General features: G+C 32.9%; 1 protein-coding gene across 2 annotated transcripts; it reads left to right on the forward strand.

Moving 5' to 3' along the window:
• Nucleotides 1–10,003: 10,003 nt before the first annotated feature.
• LOC149543090 (uncharacterized) lies at nt 10,004–11,508 on the forward strand. Of its 2 annotated transcripts, none has more exons than XM_089798000.1 (3): nt 10,004–10,153; nt 10,418–11,014; nt 11,141–11,508. In XM_089798000.1, the coding sequence occupies exons 2-3, from the start codon at nt 10,490–10,492 to the stop codon at nt 11,147–11,149; spliced, it is 534 nt and encodes a 177-aa protein (XP_089654126.1). In that variant the 5' UTR covers nt 10,004–10,153; nt 10,418–10,489; the 3' UTR covers nt 11,150–11,508. The 2 variants fall into 2 exon arrangements, with proteins under 2 accessions (XP_089654126.1, XP_089654127.1); XM_089798001.1 differs by having other exon boundaries at nt 10,023–10,153; nt 10,466–11,014.
• The last annotated feature ends 7,790 nt before the right edge of the window (nt 11,509–19,298 follow it).

Consider the following 19,298-nt stretch of genomic DNA (forward strand, 5'->3'; position numbering starts at 1 on the left):
TCAATTGGGGTATGTGGAACATTTTATTTGTCAAATTAGGTTCAATTGTCACATCAATATCAATAGGTGCATGCTCATGATTTTCATTTTATACATTAGGTGCATTGATAATGTCAATTTGAATTATTGTATTTTCATTAATTACATTGTGTGTATTTGATGATGTACCTTGACATAATATCCTCATATGCTCCCTTATTTGTGCCTTTTCTACATCTCATATTTTAATCATTCTTCTCGTGTTCTTTCCCATTGTAGATCAAAATTTCCCTATAAATAATAACATGAACAAAACACACAATTAAATAAAAAAATAAATTTGCATCATTATTTTATACTTTGAAGTAAAACAAAAGAGTGAGAAACAAGATAAACTTATGGTGAATGAAAAGATTCAAACAGAACCTAATAGGGACACAAGAAAATGGACCAAATAAATCATTTCCAAGAAAAAAGGATAATATTTTGTATGCTAATTGTAGGACAATATGTGATACAAAAGTAGGACCTTGTGGGACACAATGAATCAATCAATTATCCATTGAAATGTTTATATATTAACATTTTGCAACAATCCAATTGGGTTATTAAATATTGAGTAGAATCTACATAGGATCTCATAACCCCATAAGGTTTCAAAAAACTTGACTAGTTTATGTAGAAATAAGACAAAAAGAGAGATGGAGGGGTTACTGGAAGGGAGAGAGAGTGAGAGGGAGGGAACGATGGTGATTACACAGAGGTTAGAGGGAAATGAGATAGAGAGAGATATGTAAGTGGTTAGGAGTTAAAAGAGAAGGAGAGAGAGAGAGAGAGAGAGAGAGAGAGAGAGAGAGAGAGAGAGAGAGAGAGGTTATGAATCTATGTGATTATATATATAACATAATCGAGTTATTGGTATCATAGTAACTAGCTTGGGTTATGTGAATGCAATATATTTATTTAATCAATCATAACCTAATTAGGTTTTGTCTAGAAAAATAACCCAATCAAGTTATGTAAACATGGCGATGCTATTGATACCTTAAAAACCCAATCAAGTTATTTGAAAATCTAAAACTTGATTAGGTTATGGTTATTTGAAATAATATTTTAAAAGGTCTAATATTTTGAAATGCATTGTGTTTGAAACAAGTTCCAACATATCTTATGTTTTGAAAGATAGAGGGTTCCCATGCTTCCTTATCACTTGCTTAGATAACACAACATATTAGCTACAAATTCTTAGATAAAATAAAATCCTAGCCATAAATACTCAGATAACATATCATGTCAGCCCTGATAGAGTTTTATCCCTATAATGAATATATCTCATATTGGTGATTGGTGATGGGCCTGCACATTCTATGCCCCATTATCACTTTCTCAAATAACACGTAATGTTGACCATGAAAAATTTTCAACCCATAACAAAGATACTTGTCTATTATAATTTTCATCCTTAATCAATCCATGGTTGAGTTCAATGTGATGTTACACTTCTAAATGATGTTCAAAGTACATATTACCAATCAAAAGAGAATACATCTTACATATGTTTAACAATCCTACAATAGCATAACATGATTAGGGTATCTACAAGGTTCAAAGAAATTGATATCAAAACTTTGTTAGAGCCAACATCTCATATTATCTTCCATGGTGGGCCAATATGTCACATTTAACCCAATTTCTCAATTTGTAGGGGTGAAAAAGAATCTTTGCAAGATGGCGATGTATTTTACTATTTCAAAAAGATTCCTTTTCATCCTTGAAAAATTGAGAAAATGTGATGTGTTGGCCCACTTAGGAAGATAATATGACACATTCTCTATGGTAGAGTTTTATCTCATGATGAAGATTCTTTTTATTAGTTATCTATGCTATTATACATATCTTAAAGAATTCTAAAATAATTGTTAGTTATTTTTTCCACCACTCAACCCATCCTTTAAGATAAATAACTTGAGACATCTTCATCATGAATTAGAATCTATTATAGTGGGTTAACATGCAAGTGAATGCACAAAGTTGGGTCACAATTTCATGGAAGTCAAATCTGCAGAATGAGACATCTTAGAAATGGGTACCTGATTTTAAAAAATGGGCGCCTATTTTCAGCTCGAGTACCCGAACCTAAATTTAAAAAATGGGCACCCATTTTTTTTAAAATTGGGTACCCATTTTTTATTTTCAAAAAACATGTACCTATTTCTCAAAAAATTACAAATTTGACTTTTTTAGAAATGGGTACCCATTTCTTAAAAAATCAATTTTTTTTTTGCGGGGGGGGGGGGGGGGGGTGGATTTCATATGCCGCTTTTAGTTTTTCAAAATGGGTACCTGTTTTTTGAATTTCAAATAACAGGTGCCCATTTCTTACAACATGAGGCATGATTTATTTTTCCTGTCTCGAATTTTGGTTTGGGACAGGCTTGGTGAGACCAAGCCTATGCCTTGGTCTCTCAAGTTTTGGCTAAGGCATTGAATTGACAAATTCATGTCTTGCCATAATTTTTAGAAGTTCTTCCCAATCAATTTTTTTACGAAACAAAAACCCATTAGAGCTCTCACTGTCCTGATTTCAGAAATATAAAGTTTATAGTGTTATGATTTAATTTACTATTTTTGTATTTTTTTAAATCAAAGGTCGTACCTAAATGTAAAATAGTGACATTTACTAAAACTTTAATAACTTTTTTAATTTTATGATCATTCTTAAAATAAATTTATATGTCATCAATCTACATTCAATTCTTTTCAAGTTAAAAAAAAAATTGAAAAAAGTGAAAATTTGATCAAATTATGGTGTCCATACATGAGAGGTTTAAAAATTTACCTTTATAGCTAATTAAAAATTAATAAAAAAATATTCATTAAAAAATTGAAGAAAAATATTCTCATCAATCTTTGGTGTGTCAGGTAACTCTATTTAAAAGGATTCACAAAAATTCATTTAGTTGTGTCAAATTATGGTGTCCATATACAAGCATGGTATGGTCCCGAAACAAGCATTTTGAAAAAGTGGTTTTCAAAGATCCATACCAAAAAAAATCTATCATATGGGTATACAAGTAAATTACATATTCAAAAAGAAGATCCCAGGCACTACAATTTTTATTTTTTGAAGTTTTTTTAAATATTTAATCTCTAAATGGCTCAAATTTTGGCATCAATTGACAAAATATTTCAAAAACAAGAAAAACACTTCCACTTTTTGGCCAACAGTGAGACCCAACTTCTTGCACTAACACATGCTATCTTATCTATAGGGTGGGATACCACGTGTTGTTATCCCTATTTATCCATTTCACAGTTCTCTTTAGGTGTGATTGTCAAATGAAAAAAACTTACCATATTTTGCCACATGGCTTTAGTTTATTTAGTGATATGAGCTAGTGTCTTATAATGCTTTCTCAACATTTGAAGGTCATGGAGGTTAAATGGTTAATTTTCCCACTTTGTAACTCTCTCTAGAGTGAGGTGTGAAATAGAAAATTTGATGAGTCAATGCTAAAGATGGGATAATATGCTAGGTTATCCCATATCTTTTCTATTTTATGTAGTCATTTTTGGCTTTCTGCAAAATAATGATGGAGGTTTTAATGTAAGTGGTGGTGGGTCTAACATCCACATGGTTTGTTTTGATTGGTCCTATTGTGAGATGATGGTTAGTGCAGTATTTTTTTAATTTTGCACAACCATTTTAAACCTTTTATAAAACTAAGATAAGGGAAGAAGGTTAAGTGTTTCATCACCATTTCATGGGTGGCGGATTAACCTAACTCACCCTAATGTTTTTTCCAACAACGTAATTTGATTAAATTTTAATTATGCCTTTTCAATAATAATAGACAATATGAATAATATTTAAAATTATTTTATTTGTTTAAAGGATTATCTCATTTTAATACAAATATTATTTGATTTGATATGATTAAGTTAATAGAGACTAGTCATTTTATTTTAATTTATAATTATTTTAGTATTTAATTTTATTTACATTAATAAAATATTTTATTCATTAACACAAACCATAACCCTAAACCATTATCCTAACCCCAACCCTAAAAAATTGTGAAATATGACCCTAACAAAAAACTAAACCATAATCTTGTCCTTGACCCTGAGCCATGTTGATCTCTTTAGTTTTGTTGTTTATTAGTGTTGAACACTTAGTCATATAGAACGAAGGGTTGGTTGATCATCATTGCAATTGAATCACTCTATATAGGCTGAGTTATGTATTTGTTAAACTTGTAAATTATCTTGTGTATTCTGAGCTCTATAGGAGTTGAGAAAGTCTATGGTCACCAAGTATCCCTATGGAAGTTGAGATATCCAGTGCACAGGCTAAGCATCACCAGACATAATAGTTATGACCGATCATCATGAACTATAGGTGTCAAGTAAGAATTTTTGAACACGAGTGTTTGGAATGACACAAAATATGAAGTAAACTATTTTGGGCTTACATGTAAATGAAATTTAATGATTGTAAAGTTTTCTATAGAGTTTGTTATACATTTTGGCATGGATTGTTGATCCCTATGAAGGAAATTTATCCAATCAGATTAAGAGGCAAAAAGGGCAGCATTTAGATGGTTGATTATGCTCTAGAAAACTCCACAGATGGCTATTTAAGGGCATATCCAAAACCTATTCCATATGATGCAAAGTGTGCTGAATGTGCATGTGAAAGGATTTTGTTTTGGAGACCACAAGCAAAGTTTTGAAGGAACAAAGTATAGTGATCGAGTGGAGCAATGAAGAGAAGAGAAGAAATAGATCAAATATGAGATTAGATTAGAGAGTGGAAAGAGAAGATCCATAATCTAAATTATAAGTGCAAACTGAAGGATTAGGTACTGATGCATTCTAGCAAGTGAATTAAGGTAAATATCTTAACAGAGTGGTCCTAACAGACCTAAGTAAATCTCCTAATAGAGTTCTTACTTCATTGTGAGTTTTAAATCCTTTAATCAAGGTAGACCTAACAGTCTTGTAAAGCTCTTAATAGAGTAGACTCGTTATGGGGTAGATCATCATAAGTGATCACATTTGTATCCCAAATAGGCAAACTTTGTTACTGTAGTAGTGAATATTTTTGGGTTTCATCCCCATAGTTTTACCTTTACCTTGGAGGGTTTCTTGGTAACCAAAATATTTTGTGTTATGTGTTTACATTTATGCTTATGGATGTGATGAATTGCTAGATTTATTTTAGCACTTTAAGGTTATATTATTCATGATCTAGATATGAGATGAACTAGTGGTGAATACAATTAATTTTTTATTTTCTTTGAAAGATAAATGTTTTAGTGATCTTGATTCACCCCCCTCTCAGTATATCACTTTCCTAATAAACTTCCAACAATTGGTATCAAAGCTCTGTTCTCTTAGAAGAATTTTAACCACTCGAGAGTTGAGATTTTGGACATAGAGGCTTACAAATTGGGGAATATCATTTAAAATCAGATGTTGGCATCTAGATCATACTGTAGTACTAAGACTGTAATTAAAGAAGTCCTTAAATCAACCAAATGATAGCATTTAGACCAAAAAGCAATTGTCTCACCAGCAAGTAGTACGTTTGACATCATTGAAAAAATAATGATTGTTCCATTATAGGTTCTACACTTCAAAACAATCTCTTTTCAACAAATTTCTTACTTTGGTTTGAATGCTATCATTTGTTTGATTGATGAAGAGAATTTGAAAAGAAAGGATAACAAGAGAACCTAAATAAAGGTTGAGTTATTTGGTGTATAAAAGGAGCACTAAGACCAAGCAAGACATTAATGATAGAGTGTATTTTTTATCTACTCAAGGCTATAATGAAAGGATACTTGAGCAAAGAATTGAAGAATGCTAAGTAAAGAAATATGTCTGCCAAGCTTGACCAGACAAACAATGCAAGCCAAGAAAAGTTAGTGTAGGCCGAGTAAAAAATTAGTTGAAGTTGAGTAGTAAGTTTAGTATGTGCTAAGAAAAGAGAAATTAGTTGGTGCCAAATGAAGAAAGTCTAATATGTGCCGAGCACCAATAAAGACTTAGTGGATGTCGAGCGACCCAATGTTGGTTGAGCATCAAAAGATAGTGTTTGTCGAGCAAACAAAGTGTCATTGTCTAGTGCTAGTAAAATGTGTTAGATCGAAGATTTAATGAATCTGAGCTGAAAAAGTTGATTTCTTGAATAGTGTGAAGCATGTGGAAGATAACTATGATGAGTTGGTGGCACAGATTTCAAGATAAACCATTTTGAGAAATTCAAAGAGGATTGTAGAGGAAGTTTCTAGAAGGGAATAAAATGGAAAGATGGGTAGATTCAATGAATTTGATCTAACCCTAGAATGGACAATTATGGTTAAGCAACAAAAGACCTAAAATCTCTATATAAGGAGATAACGAGCCATAAGAAACTAGTGTCATGTGTGAGAACCTGAGAAAGACAAGAAGTCTAGGGTGTTGCTTCATATGGTGGCCAAATAGAAGAGTTTACAGTTGACATACAAAGAAAGAAAGCTTAAGGTTATGAATTCTTGAAGGGTGAACAAGCTGTCAAAGATGAAGAGGATGAATGCCAGGTAGAATGGAGGACTGAATGTGAGATTTGTAATTTGCAAGCGAGTTATTTTATTATCAGATTAGGTCCTGTTGTTACTCTCTAACAATTGTATCAGTCTGGGTAAATCCTTTAGACTAAGGTTGACCTAATAGTCATTAGTAAATCCTTTAATAGGGTGATATTCTAATGGAATGTTCTAAAGTCCTCTAACAAGGCTCACTCCTAACAAGGTCATTGAAATCTTTTAACCAGGTCACATTTAATAGTGTGCATTGTAACCTTCAACATGGTTGGCTCCTCATAGGGCTCACTTCATAAGAGTAAAAATTGGTAGCATGTTACTAGTGTTTTTTCCCAAATTTGGTTTCCATGTAAAATCCTTGTGTCAAAATGTGTGATTGATTTTGTGGTATTACATGTTTACATTACTAAAAAGTTATTTTGACCTAGGACAACAATATGCATATGTTTAAGATATTGAATGATCAATGCATGCATAAGTATAAGTTGAGGTATTGGAAAGTTTTATTTGGACCTTGGATAACTGATTCAACTCCCCACCCCCCCAGTTATTCTAAAGTATCCCAACATATAGTGTGTACTAATATCAAATAATATATATCTATATCATTAATTATATTTGTACTATAGTATACATAATTACATATGATCTATTATACTTCATTATATTTTGTAGGCTAACTAATTAATTATATAAATATCTAGTTGATAAACCACATTAATTATAATAGGAAAAATCATAAATACTATTTTTTTTTAGTTGAAAAAATATGTATTTATAATTTATATTCGTTGGGATAAGATATTCACTTTCTCTGGTAGAATTAGTAGCCCTGAGATTTCCCCTATAATTTCTTTGGGGCTTGGCTTGGGGATACCAAACTTCAAAAGTTAACACAAAGATGTTTTTTTAATTGTCTCCTTAGTTTTCCAAACTTCACCCATATGGATGATGATGTTTTTTTCTTATCTAAATTTGATAGAAGTGAAAAGGGTTTATTAGGAAAATTGTCAACTTTCTACCAATATAAATTAAACCTTGTTTTGAATTTAATATATATAATTAATATTAATTTATACATGCATTATGACTAAAGTCCTAATTGATGGGTTGATTGCGGAATATATATAACTTTCAAATGGTTACACATTTTTTAAAGCCAAAAGATGAACTACACATTCTATGCTTCACATATATTATAGGATAAAAAATTGAATTTCATGAAGTTTTGACCTAGTTATGTTCGCGAGAAAGTATGTTTTAATATTTTCAAAAAGTTTTAATAAAAACATCATAATTAATTATTAACTTGTCTTCTTATGATTCTCTTGGAAACTGCAAATAACCCTTTAGGGTTTAAAGATAGTCTTCATGTCGAAAGAAAGAGATAAGTTAGAATTTGTTCAATAAAACAAAAATCTCTAACGAGTCTTTGACCAAATACTTCTCACCCAAGATATGAAGCTATCCACATAAGACATAAGTCCCCCTCCTAAGATTTCCTTGTGAGAGGATTCACCAACTGAGTTTTTTGATCTTTAATAACATTGTTTATAATCTTGAGATATTAAGAGGAAGGCTATTTCCAGGAGAAGAAACCGGAGAGAGAGACTCTTGAGAAAGCATAGAAAGGGACAAGATGTATCCTTTTGTAATTGGAGCCACATGAAACTAGGCCATACCTTAGTGCCTAGTCGTGGACCCATTGAGATATTCAAATGTGATACCTCAGATACACCAGCTAAAAGAACTACCACCAAAAGACAAAGGACTTCATGCTTGATAGATTGAGATGCTACACAGCTAAATCTTTTGGAAAGCATTAAAAAGTAAAATCAATTTTGTATGATTAAATAAGAGGATAAAGGTACGTTAAATCCCTAACCAAAGGTACCATGAGAGGTTTTACCTTGTAGAGCCTCAATGATACTAGAGCATTCACATTGTGAAGCTCCTCAAAAGAAGTGATAGAGGCACTACTTTTGCACACATCAAGCCAAATATATAACAACTTAAGGGCCTCTTCATATTCAAAATGATCTACCTAGTTGTTTGCTTCAAGATATTTTTAATTGTCAACACTATATTCATTTCCTTCCATAGTTTCCTCACACTTTCTCAATGGTCATATAACCATTCTCATGTTCCTAACAATTTCAAATTACTTTTGACCTATATAAAAGATTATTAGCCTTATGTTTGATTCTAATGACATACTTGCAATAAATTTAAAAAAATCTAATACTAAAAATTATTTGTCAAATTCAAGACTTTGAGTTCATCAAAAAGGTGTTTCCGATCTTATGAAAAAAACTTTGAGAAATTCAAAGTTAGAATTTATTTTTTATTGAATTCACCCCAAAAGTGGGGTTGGATTGCCACCTAGATAGTTTTCACCCATTCCAAATGAAATTGTTAGCATTAGAAATAATTTATAGTTTCTATTTCTATGGTGAATTTTGAATTAAAAATTCAAGTAAACTTGCTTGTGCCACATAGTTGCCACATGGTTCAATTGAGACATTTCTAATCAAAAAATGTCAAGGCAAAAACATCGTTCAATTTTTTCCTTGTAAGTCTAAAGTGCAACATGTTAGTGGAATTTAACTTTACGAGGGAATATGTTTGTTATGTTAGACTAAGTTTATTTTGATGCACAAATGTAAGTTATTTGAATGGTTTTCTTCTTGTGCTTATTGGATAATCAAATGAATGTCATTGAATGACTTTAAATACAAGGATATAGCAATAAACCATACAAAAGTATGTTTAGCTAGTTCTAGGAAGGAAGTAATGAGAAATAATTGATCAATTTCTTAAATTTGAGTCTCAAAACATCAATGATTGAATCTATGAACATGACACTAATTTTGCATGCATATGATTAATTTGTAAAATTTTGAAAGAAACCCTACTAATATTTTGTCCTTCTATTTACAAGATACGTAAGAAGTTGCAATTCTAAAATTATGACCAATATGATGAACAACAATTTTTTGTTCATTAAGATAATTTTTTGAAATATCAATAAAAAATTAATGAGTAGAATGAATAGATAAAGGAACATAATACACATACATAAAATATAGACACAAGCGTGAAAATATAAATGAATAGACAAATAAAGAAGAAAAAAAGAATCCGACTTCACATAAGGCTATTTGTTCTTCCTCGATATATAACCAAATCAAACTATTCTTTACACGCAACGCAAAACCAAACAGAAAATGCCATATAACAAAAATGCCGCCTTTAAATAGTTCGTTTGGAACGAATGTTGTGTTCAATCAAAACAAAAAGAAAAAGCGAAAAATCATGAAATTCTAGAATGAGAAGAAGAAGAGCCAAAAACAAATCGCATGTACTCGACTTTGTCGAATGGGAGGGGCCCCAAACTACTTTATATTCTTCTCCACAGAGCTGCTTTACAGACATATATATATACGCCAATAGCTACGTAAAGTAAAGGAAGAGCAGAGCAAATATTCTTCCCACCCCTTTCAAGCCATACAGACGAAATGCCAGAACCAGAGTTCGGCGTAGTGAGGCTTCTCTTTCTGTTGGATCGTGGATTGCAGTAAGAGGTAGGCTGAATCGGCATTTACCTTCCTCTTTAAAGACCAGTTTAGGACTGAGATTGTGTAGTTCATAGAAATTGAGATCCAGAAATGTTTGATTCATTTGAAAGTTCACTAGGTTTTACTTCTTGTATTCGCTTGATCCTGTAAAAGATGAGGGTAAGGGTAAGATTATATCCAAATAAATTTGGCGGGATCAGAAAAATCCGATTAGTATTACGCCTTTGAATCCCCTGGTCCGATCCTGACCACATCAATCCTTAATTCTAGGCCAGAGAAATCTGAAATCTTACTGGCTTCGGGCCTAAATATTTGCAGAGAAGTGAGGCAGGGCGGATAGAAATGGGGGGATGTGTAAGCAGTGCAGGAGACATAAAGCTTTTGAAAGCAGACGGGAAAATGTTACGGCTTGAACCTCCTCTGTATGCGAAAGACATAATTTGGTGCGATGAATACAGAAATTATGGGATTTTCGATGCCAGATCTGTGAGGCGTCTGGGGCTTCTCTTAGCACGCCCTTTGCCTCCCCACGCCAAGCTTCGGCCTTCTTGTTTTTATTATCTGGTTCCCTTGCCTCTCTCTTTCACTAACGTGCCCCCTTCTCAAAAGCTTAAATCGTATTCTCTGCGACAAAAGGGAGGATCAGGAAAGGGGGAAATGTCGATTTCAATGAAGTCGAAAACCAAGGCGGAAGATTCAGCTTCTTTCGTTTCCCAACCACAAGTTGAGCGAAATATAAATGCAGGGCTTCTTGAAAATGTTGCGACTCCATTGTTGATTCAGTCTAATGGCAGTACAAAAGGAGGACAAATTTCCAGCTCTTCAGGATGGAAGCCTAGTCTCTACACAATAGCTGAGCTCTACAGTGTATGATTTGACCTCAAATAATTCTCTGTTTACATGTTGTTTTCTGAATTTTGGTCTTTCGATTCGCTGCATTGAATTGTAAGCATGATTTGTTTAGCTAATTGACTGTTCGGATTTAAATTACAGGATGGTTGATCTACAAACTCTATTACTGCTTTGATTTTAGATGCGAGGAATACAAAATTATGTGCCTACTGTGTAAGCTCTTTCCTAGTCAATTCTAGGCTCATCAGGTTGGGTGTACGCTTGAGCTTTACACAATTCATAAAACAGGAAAAATGGTGGTGGACGGTTATTAATCCCGACATAAACACCTGTACCAAAACATGTTAGTATGGAAAGGATGGTGGAAAACTGTTACTAGTTTACAGATTAAACTGGTAAAATACTGAACTTAATAGGTTGTCTTGTTTGTTTTTTCTCCTGGCAGTTAATCACATAGTAATGTACTTCTAAATATTAAATAATCGATTTGGGTTTTTTTTTTGGGGAAATCTCTGATCTTAAGAAGACTCAAAACGCTTGTTTGGGGAAGAATTACTCAGTGTAGGGTTAAAAGACCTATTTTCTTCTATGGTTTGATTATAGTTTGAAGTAAGAAAGGGACTGAGTTATTTTTTTGGACATTGAGATGTATCATGTGAATGGTTGCTCAATGTTTGTCGTCACCTTTGTCGTTTAGGAAATAAATTTATGAATTCCTAGCTAAAATCTGATGCAGTACTCCAATCCATATGTTTATACAATGCTTATCACTTACTTTCCTCTATTTGTTTCCACAAACCTATGCATTGGCCTATTTTCCTTGTTTACTGATATTTTCATTCACAAATTTTTAGACTAGTTTATGGTCACGAGGACATTCTTATAGTGATAGATAATTTCTTACTTTTAAATTTAGGACAAATATCTATTTAATCATTTTTAATTTTTACATAATTCGATATTATGTACTAGTCTTTAAAAGCATTCAATGTATTCATTTATACTTGTATTAAGACAATGAATACAACATAGATTCCCACGAGCATTCTAAGAATGTATACTTATTTCAAGATTGTTGTTTTCATATTCTATATACATTTCTACAAGTTGACCTATGACCATGAATCTATGAGTAATACTATGACAACCTATTAAGCTATTTATATATTGGTAACTCTTAGATATTGAGAAAGAGCTCAATAAGATAAAATCATTCAAGTAAATAGTGGAGTAAAGTTATACATATGTACCTGGTTAAGTTTGGACAAAAAGATGATTTGTTACCACAAACATGACCCAAACATACAAACTTTACCTCCAATACGACATGAATATAACATAAGTTCTAAGGTGTTCACTAATATAGAGGTTGTCTTTTTTTAGCAGATTCTTATTTGAATCTAGAATCTTCATCACTAGCACATATTCTTTGGTCATAGATCCAAGCATCTTTATCCTTCAGATTTACTATAAAAAATTAATCATTACAAATTATCAAATATACTAATCCTAGCTACCATTATTAAAGCTAGATTAATTCGTATATTCTATATTGCCTTATCAAATTAGTCTAGACTATTTCTAACAAAGTTAATTTACTTTAGATTTATGATATGTTCCTAGAAAACCCACACTCCTATTAATTGTTTCTTATTATCATTAGGCATTTAAGATCCATATTATATGATTTCATGACTTATTTTAGATCCAAAACCTATTTACCATCTTCATGCTTCATTGCTCTATATTTATTTAAGGGTTTGATATGCTCATATATATGACAAGATATGTGTATCCACCTTGCAATTCTAATGTTTGTAATCGATTGATTAAGATTTTATTTATTTATTTTTGTGAGACCTACATAGAAAAGGGTGTTCCACTTATTCATTGGTTATTGTTGTTGGAAATATATGTGATAGGGTAAGTTACTGAGAGGGAAGGGGTGAATCAGTAACCAATAAAGCTTAATCCTTTATTACCAATTAATCCTTCATGTGTATTATGATCTAATTGCATGCATGAAAAACTGAAAGCATTAAAACATTCATAACACTTTGACACATAATATGGTGACCCAGAAACCTTCTAAATAGAAAGTAAAACTGGGGTGGGGATAATACCCATAAGCTTTAATACTCCAGTATAAAGTTGATCTATTAGGGCTTACAATGATCACTTCTAATGACTTGCCCTATTAGGAGCAATGAGAATTGCTAGGTCCACCTTGTAAAAGGGTTTACAAACATACAACAAAGTATGCACTCAGTAAAGAGATTTACAAAAGACTGTTAAGTCTACCTTGTGAAAGGATTTAACTGATCCACCTATTAGGATGAAATAGTGGCCAATCTCTTATCTGCAACTTGTTTTGTTGAATGAGATTCCTTTGAGTGTAATGATCACCTCGTGATAGATAAATCTTTACTACTCCTTATACTGTTGTAGCCTTTATATTTCACACTTTTTCTCTTCTCTGCTAGTTACATTCCATTCATACTTCTTTTTCAGATGTGATACAAAATATTACATATATACCAATCCAAATTATAATTCAACAAAGTCAGCTACAATACAAGTTTACACAAAATACACAAAATCGGCCCAACTACAGGAACTCGGGTTCTAAAGACTAACTCAGTGAGGTTTTGATACTCGACATCCACTGTCAATGCTTGACATTGTCATACATTTGATAGACGTAGAAGCATGGTCCATACTTATCACTTCCAAGTAGTCTAAACTCAGCTTGCACTAGTGACACGGTGAATACTGCAAAACTTGACATATAAACTGAATCACTTGATTCACACTACATAGCTCGGGCAATGCTATCACAACGAGCTCGGTATAAACTAAATCACTTGGTTAACATTGAGTGGCTCAGTCAACACTAGATTCACATCATTGTAACTGTGAACTCGGTAAGCACTGCACAACTCAGTTTGCACTGAGGAACTCGGTAAACCTTATGAAGCTCAGTTTACATTGTTGATCACCATCTTGGTGGAGACTATTCGACGCAAACTAAATATTGTTCCTTGAACTCGGTAGAAACTATAGAACTCGGTAAAGTCTAAAGTGCTTGGTTAATATTGTTAACTATATAATATGCTCAATAGATACTAACTGCTTGAGTAAGTGTGTGTCACTAATAACAAACTTGACTGTAATGTCAACAATCTCCCCCTTTGGCATTAGTGACAAAAACACTTATCAATCAAAACAAAATTTCAAAAAGTTTCAAACACTTTTATTCTACATCTTGTGTCTCCAACTCAGTAGAGTACTCTGTTTTTTAGATTTTTCAAAATTGCTTTTATAAGAGATGTTTCTCTATATATCTATACATGTATATAATATGATGTTGCTTCCCCATACATCTATACAATATACTTTACATCTTTTCACATCTTCTCATTTTTTACATATAATATATACATTTTCTCCCCCTTTATGTACATCTTATATTATATCTTCTCCCCTTTACAATGTACATCTGCACACCCTTTTTGACATTAATTCCAAAGATGCATTCTATATACTATATAGTAATGGCAAAATGTGACAAGAAATCTGAATGTACTTTTAGAATCAATGCCATTGTCTTGTCCCAATTTTATTGCAACACCTTACATGTGTGCAATGCAACTTGAACTTCTACTGAAAGTTCTATCATGTGAATGTGTAATTGAGAAGTTGTTCCCATGGATGAGGGTTTTAACATGTCCAATATATTTTTGCAATGCATCCATGTTTGGGAGAATCATGCCCTATATATCTACTAGTGTAGCTCTTATCCTGACTTCTTCTCTTAGTAATTCTGCTTGCATATCAGTTAAGAATTTGATCTTTGTATAGTGGGTAGAGCTATAACTCAGATCAAGTTGCAACTGTTGTGCACTTGCCTTCAGATCTTCATCAATTTTACAAAGTTTATCTTTAATTTCTTTGGTAAAATTTGAAGTATCACAAAGTTTACCGAATAATAAAGTCACATTGTTGCAAGAGGTCTCAAATGAGCTTAGAATAGTAGACAAGTCTACTTGATGAATTGCAATCTTCTGTGCAATTAGCTCCAAAAATTTATTCTCAAATTTCTTCTCAGCTCTTTGCAACAATTTCTCTTGTCCATTCAAATCTTCATTGAATTTCTGGACTACCTTTGCTAACTGAACCCAAATTGGTCGAGAAGTGTCAACCTTTGTCCTGAGTGCTTCTACAAGAATGTTCTTAGCATCTTCAAGCACTTGAAATTCTTTATTTCTTTCTTCTCTAAGCCTCTGCTGCTTAGATTTCTTCTAAAGTAGATCTCCAAATATATGCATCTGATTAGGATTAAAATTGGAGATATCCCAATTTAGAATAACAATCTCCTCATCAAGATCAATTTCCTCTTCCTTCTCTTTGCCTTTACTCAAAAATTTTGTACTTGGTTGAGGCTTGGTCTCAATTGTCCTTGTACTTATTAATTACATGCTCAGAATGGAAACAATGGTAGAAATAGTAGGACTGGTAGAAAAAACTAGATACATCACTTATTGAAGAAATACCTTGTGTAACCAAAACTGATGGAGGAGGAAGTGGTGATTGCTTGGTAGATGAAGTGCTTATCACTTCTATCAGTGAAGTACTGAGCTAAATAGGTGCAAAATTTGATTGAGTGCTTGTACTTGCAATGTTTGACACAATCAATTTTGTAGTGGCTTTCTCTAAGCTTGATGTATTCAATGCTTCACTCGAAGAATGAGGAAGTGAGGCTATGATCGTTGCTGCAATTTTCTCAAGGTTGGTCTCCTCAATGTTCTAAACTTTAGGTAGATCTTCCTTGGTAGCTTCTTGTCCCTATTCATGTTCCTCATCATGTATATTATCATAATTTGTTTCCTATTCATCATTATTTCCTTCTTCTTCCTTGTCATTATCAACACCATCATCATCCTTGTCACTAACATTAACAACAAAATCACTCTTCTTATGAAGATTATAGATGTTTTTCCATGTGTTGGTATCATTCTTCACTACATGTAAAATGTCATTGATTAATATTAGACAAGTGTTAAACTTCAAGGTAAAATTTTCTTCATTCTTCTTTAAGGATTCTTTAACTTCCTTGTCATTCAAGCTTGACATGAGTTGCCTTAGGGTTTTCTCATAAATGTCTTTAGCAGTTTTATTGGCTTGTTCTCATCTTGGCTTAACTTTCTCCATCAATTCACTCAGAATTTGTTGAACAAGATGATTTGGAGAATATTCTCATTTGCCCATCTTAGACATAACCATGTCTTCAATTTGCTTTTGCTCCTCTGTAGTTCTTATTTCATGCCTCAATGATTTGAAATTTTCCATACTGGCTCTAGTGTCGATTTCCTTCAACTTTTCTTGGAATGAAGGTGATGGCTTTTTGAAGATTACATCTCCACCTTGTTTCTTCCTAGATGCCCTCCTTGTGAACATAGTAGTAGATGATTTTGCAGGTTTGGTTATAATAACCTTATCTTTCTTCTTTACTGGCTCTTCTTCCTCTAACTTCTCTTCATCTTCTACTTCATCTTCCTTAATGTCATCACCTTTACCTTCAGTCAATAGAAGAGTGGAGCTAGTTTTCAATTTTGCAATCCTCTTCTTTCCTTTGTTCACCGCTTGAAGGAGTTTTATTTCTAATTCTATTCTTTCCTTTTCTTCATCATAAGTGCCAAAGTATGCAACTTTTGGGTCAATAGGCTCATTTACCAGTGCTTCAATAATGTCCTTAGTTTCATCAATATTAACCTCATAACCTAGAGGCTTGACCTATATAGTTCTTGGTCTAACTACTTGTATATAGACTTTATCACTATCAACCATGAAACAAATATCATCTTTGTAGTCATCTACAAGTTTCTTAGGGATCCTGAATCTAATATTCATCTTGTCCTTAAAAGCATCAAAGTAGTTATCTATTACACTAACATAGTTTTCTCCCATTTTACCTATACACTTATTAATTTGTAAAGAATAGGTACATTCTTCCTCCATACAACTGTACCTTTAGATGGGAAAAACCTTTGCACATAGAAAAATAGACAAGTTAAGAGTGAACCGAACTTACAAGGATTGTTCTTTGAAGTTCTTATACTCTCCATATTTTTGTTGAACTAATTCAACATCAACTCGGCAAGGTCAAGTGACATGTTATTCTTGACCACTTTGTATGCGAGATCCACAACTTCACATGATACATTGTTGAGTCTGCTTGAGCTATATATTTTATGTGCAATGACATGTATCCCAAACTTCAATTCCATGTCCGTAGCACAACAGATCTTCATTCCCCTTCCATCCCACTGAACAAGCATTTTCTTGTCTAGCTCGACCCGACTTAGGGTTTTGGTCATCTTTGCCTTGGTTAGCATTGGAAGTCATGTAAACTAATGGATTATTTTCTTTGTTATCACAATAGGTTGCTCCAACCACAATTGACCATTATGCACACGATTGAGAATAAATCTCATCCATTTATTTTGAAAGTCTTGTGGCATGTGAGGAATGTGAGTCAAACCTTTTGCTTCAAGGTGTTGATGCTCCGATTTTAACACACCATTCACACATAATTTCTCCAGGGTTCCAATATCTTGAATAGCATATCAAAAATGTGAACGAATATCATTAATTAATAGTACCTTAGATAGAATTTGTGATTGAGCTCTACTTGGATCTAGGATTTCCGTGATAGTTGGACTCAACTTAAAGTATGGTGCCTTCCATTCCACTCCTTGAACTAATATCTCTAACCCTTTCTTGATCTTGCTACTAGAGTACACCATTTTCTTGGTAGGGTTTTCAAAGATGCAAAAATCTTCAACAGTAATTTGTTCAGATTGCTCAGATGCTCAGAAATTTCTCTACACAAATAGTTCTTGAAAATTTGCGATGTCAAATGAATTTGATTTTTCCTTTTTATCAAAATTTGCCTTTCAATCGTCATAAATGCCTAATACGATTGTTCACTCAAATGATCGATTTTCTTCCACTTGGCCTACATTGAATGCTTGGCAGAGTCATCCATGACTTGATTTTCACACAATAACGAGTTACTCTCGACCTTGCTCGGTAAGGTCTTGCAATCTGACCTTACTCGATAAGGTCTGCAACCAGACCTTGCTTGGTAATGACTAGCATCTTCTTGAATTCTCAGTGATCCCTTTGCATCTTGAATGTTGATATGGATCCTTCATTCAGCTAACTAGAACTGATGTAAGATGTCTACTTCAGAATCCTAGTTCTAGTACACTTGTGAGAGATCAAGTAGAAATGCTTAAGTCACCCAATTCTTGAGTGACATGTTCATCATTGCTCAGACTTACATTCTCAGAAGATTTTGGAATCTATTGCTATCTCATCTGCTTTTTGATGTTATCAACCTTGGCTTTCTTTTCATCTTCAATTCTTCTAGTATTCATATAGTTCTTGGCAAGATGACCAAGTTCTATACAAATAAAACATCTTTTGGTGGTGTCTCTTGTCCTCAAGTGATGTTTTACACAATTCATTCCAATGTGTCCAAATTCTCCACAGTAATGACATCTACACCAAGTGTTATTGTCCCAACCAAATATAGCTTTTACAATCTGTTTTGCTGGGTTCAATAACTTAGTTTTGCATTCTAAGTATTTGTGGCCATGCTTCTTACATTTGTGACATTTGCCTTCAAACTTAGGTTTCTCTTTGCATTCATTAGTTCTATGACCATGTTGATTATAATTGTAGCATTTTCCATTGAATTTAGCTTTCCCAGTGCTCCAACATTTGTTTGATGTATGACCTATCTTATCACAATGATTGCAAGTAGGTCTTTGATTCTTTTGAGCTCCTTGTTTGGATGATTCACCTTCTTCTATATATCCAATTCCTGCTTTTCCCTTTTGTCTATATTAGATTTTCTCATTTAGTTGATCCATGTATGCTTGAGATCTGATCATCCTCTCATTGGTTTTCCTTTCAATGTTTAGGTCATTCTGCAATCTTTCATTTTCTGATCTTAGATTCATGATTTTATCATTTTCATTGTTGAGTTGATTAATGAAGTTTTCCTACTGAAGGGATAGATGCTAAATTTCATTGTTCTTTCCTTCTATCTCTTCTTTTATCTTGTTTTTCTCTTCCATGACTTCACATAATCTTATTGACTGAATTTCTTGCTCTCTTCTTAGCTTTCTTACTTCTTCTTGAGGTGTACCATTCTTTTCTAATAGTTCTTTGATTGCTTCATTGGATGCATCTGAATTCTTTTCTAAATGAATGTTTTCAATTATTTTTA

The sequence above is a fragment of the Cupressus sempervirens genome, chromosome 8 (assembly GCF_028749045.1).
Source record: "Cupressus sempervirens isolate cs-2001-9-10 chromosome 8, ASM2874904v1, whole genome shotgun sequence".
Classification (NCBI taxonomy): domain Eukaryota; kingdom Viridiplantae; phylum Streptophyta; class Pinopsida; order Cupressales; family Cupressaceae; genus Cupressus; species Cupressus sempervirens.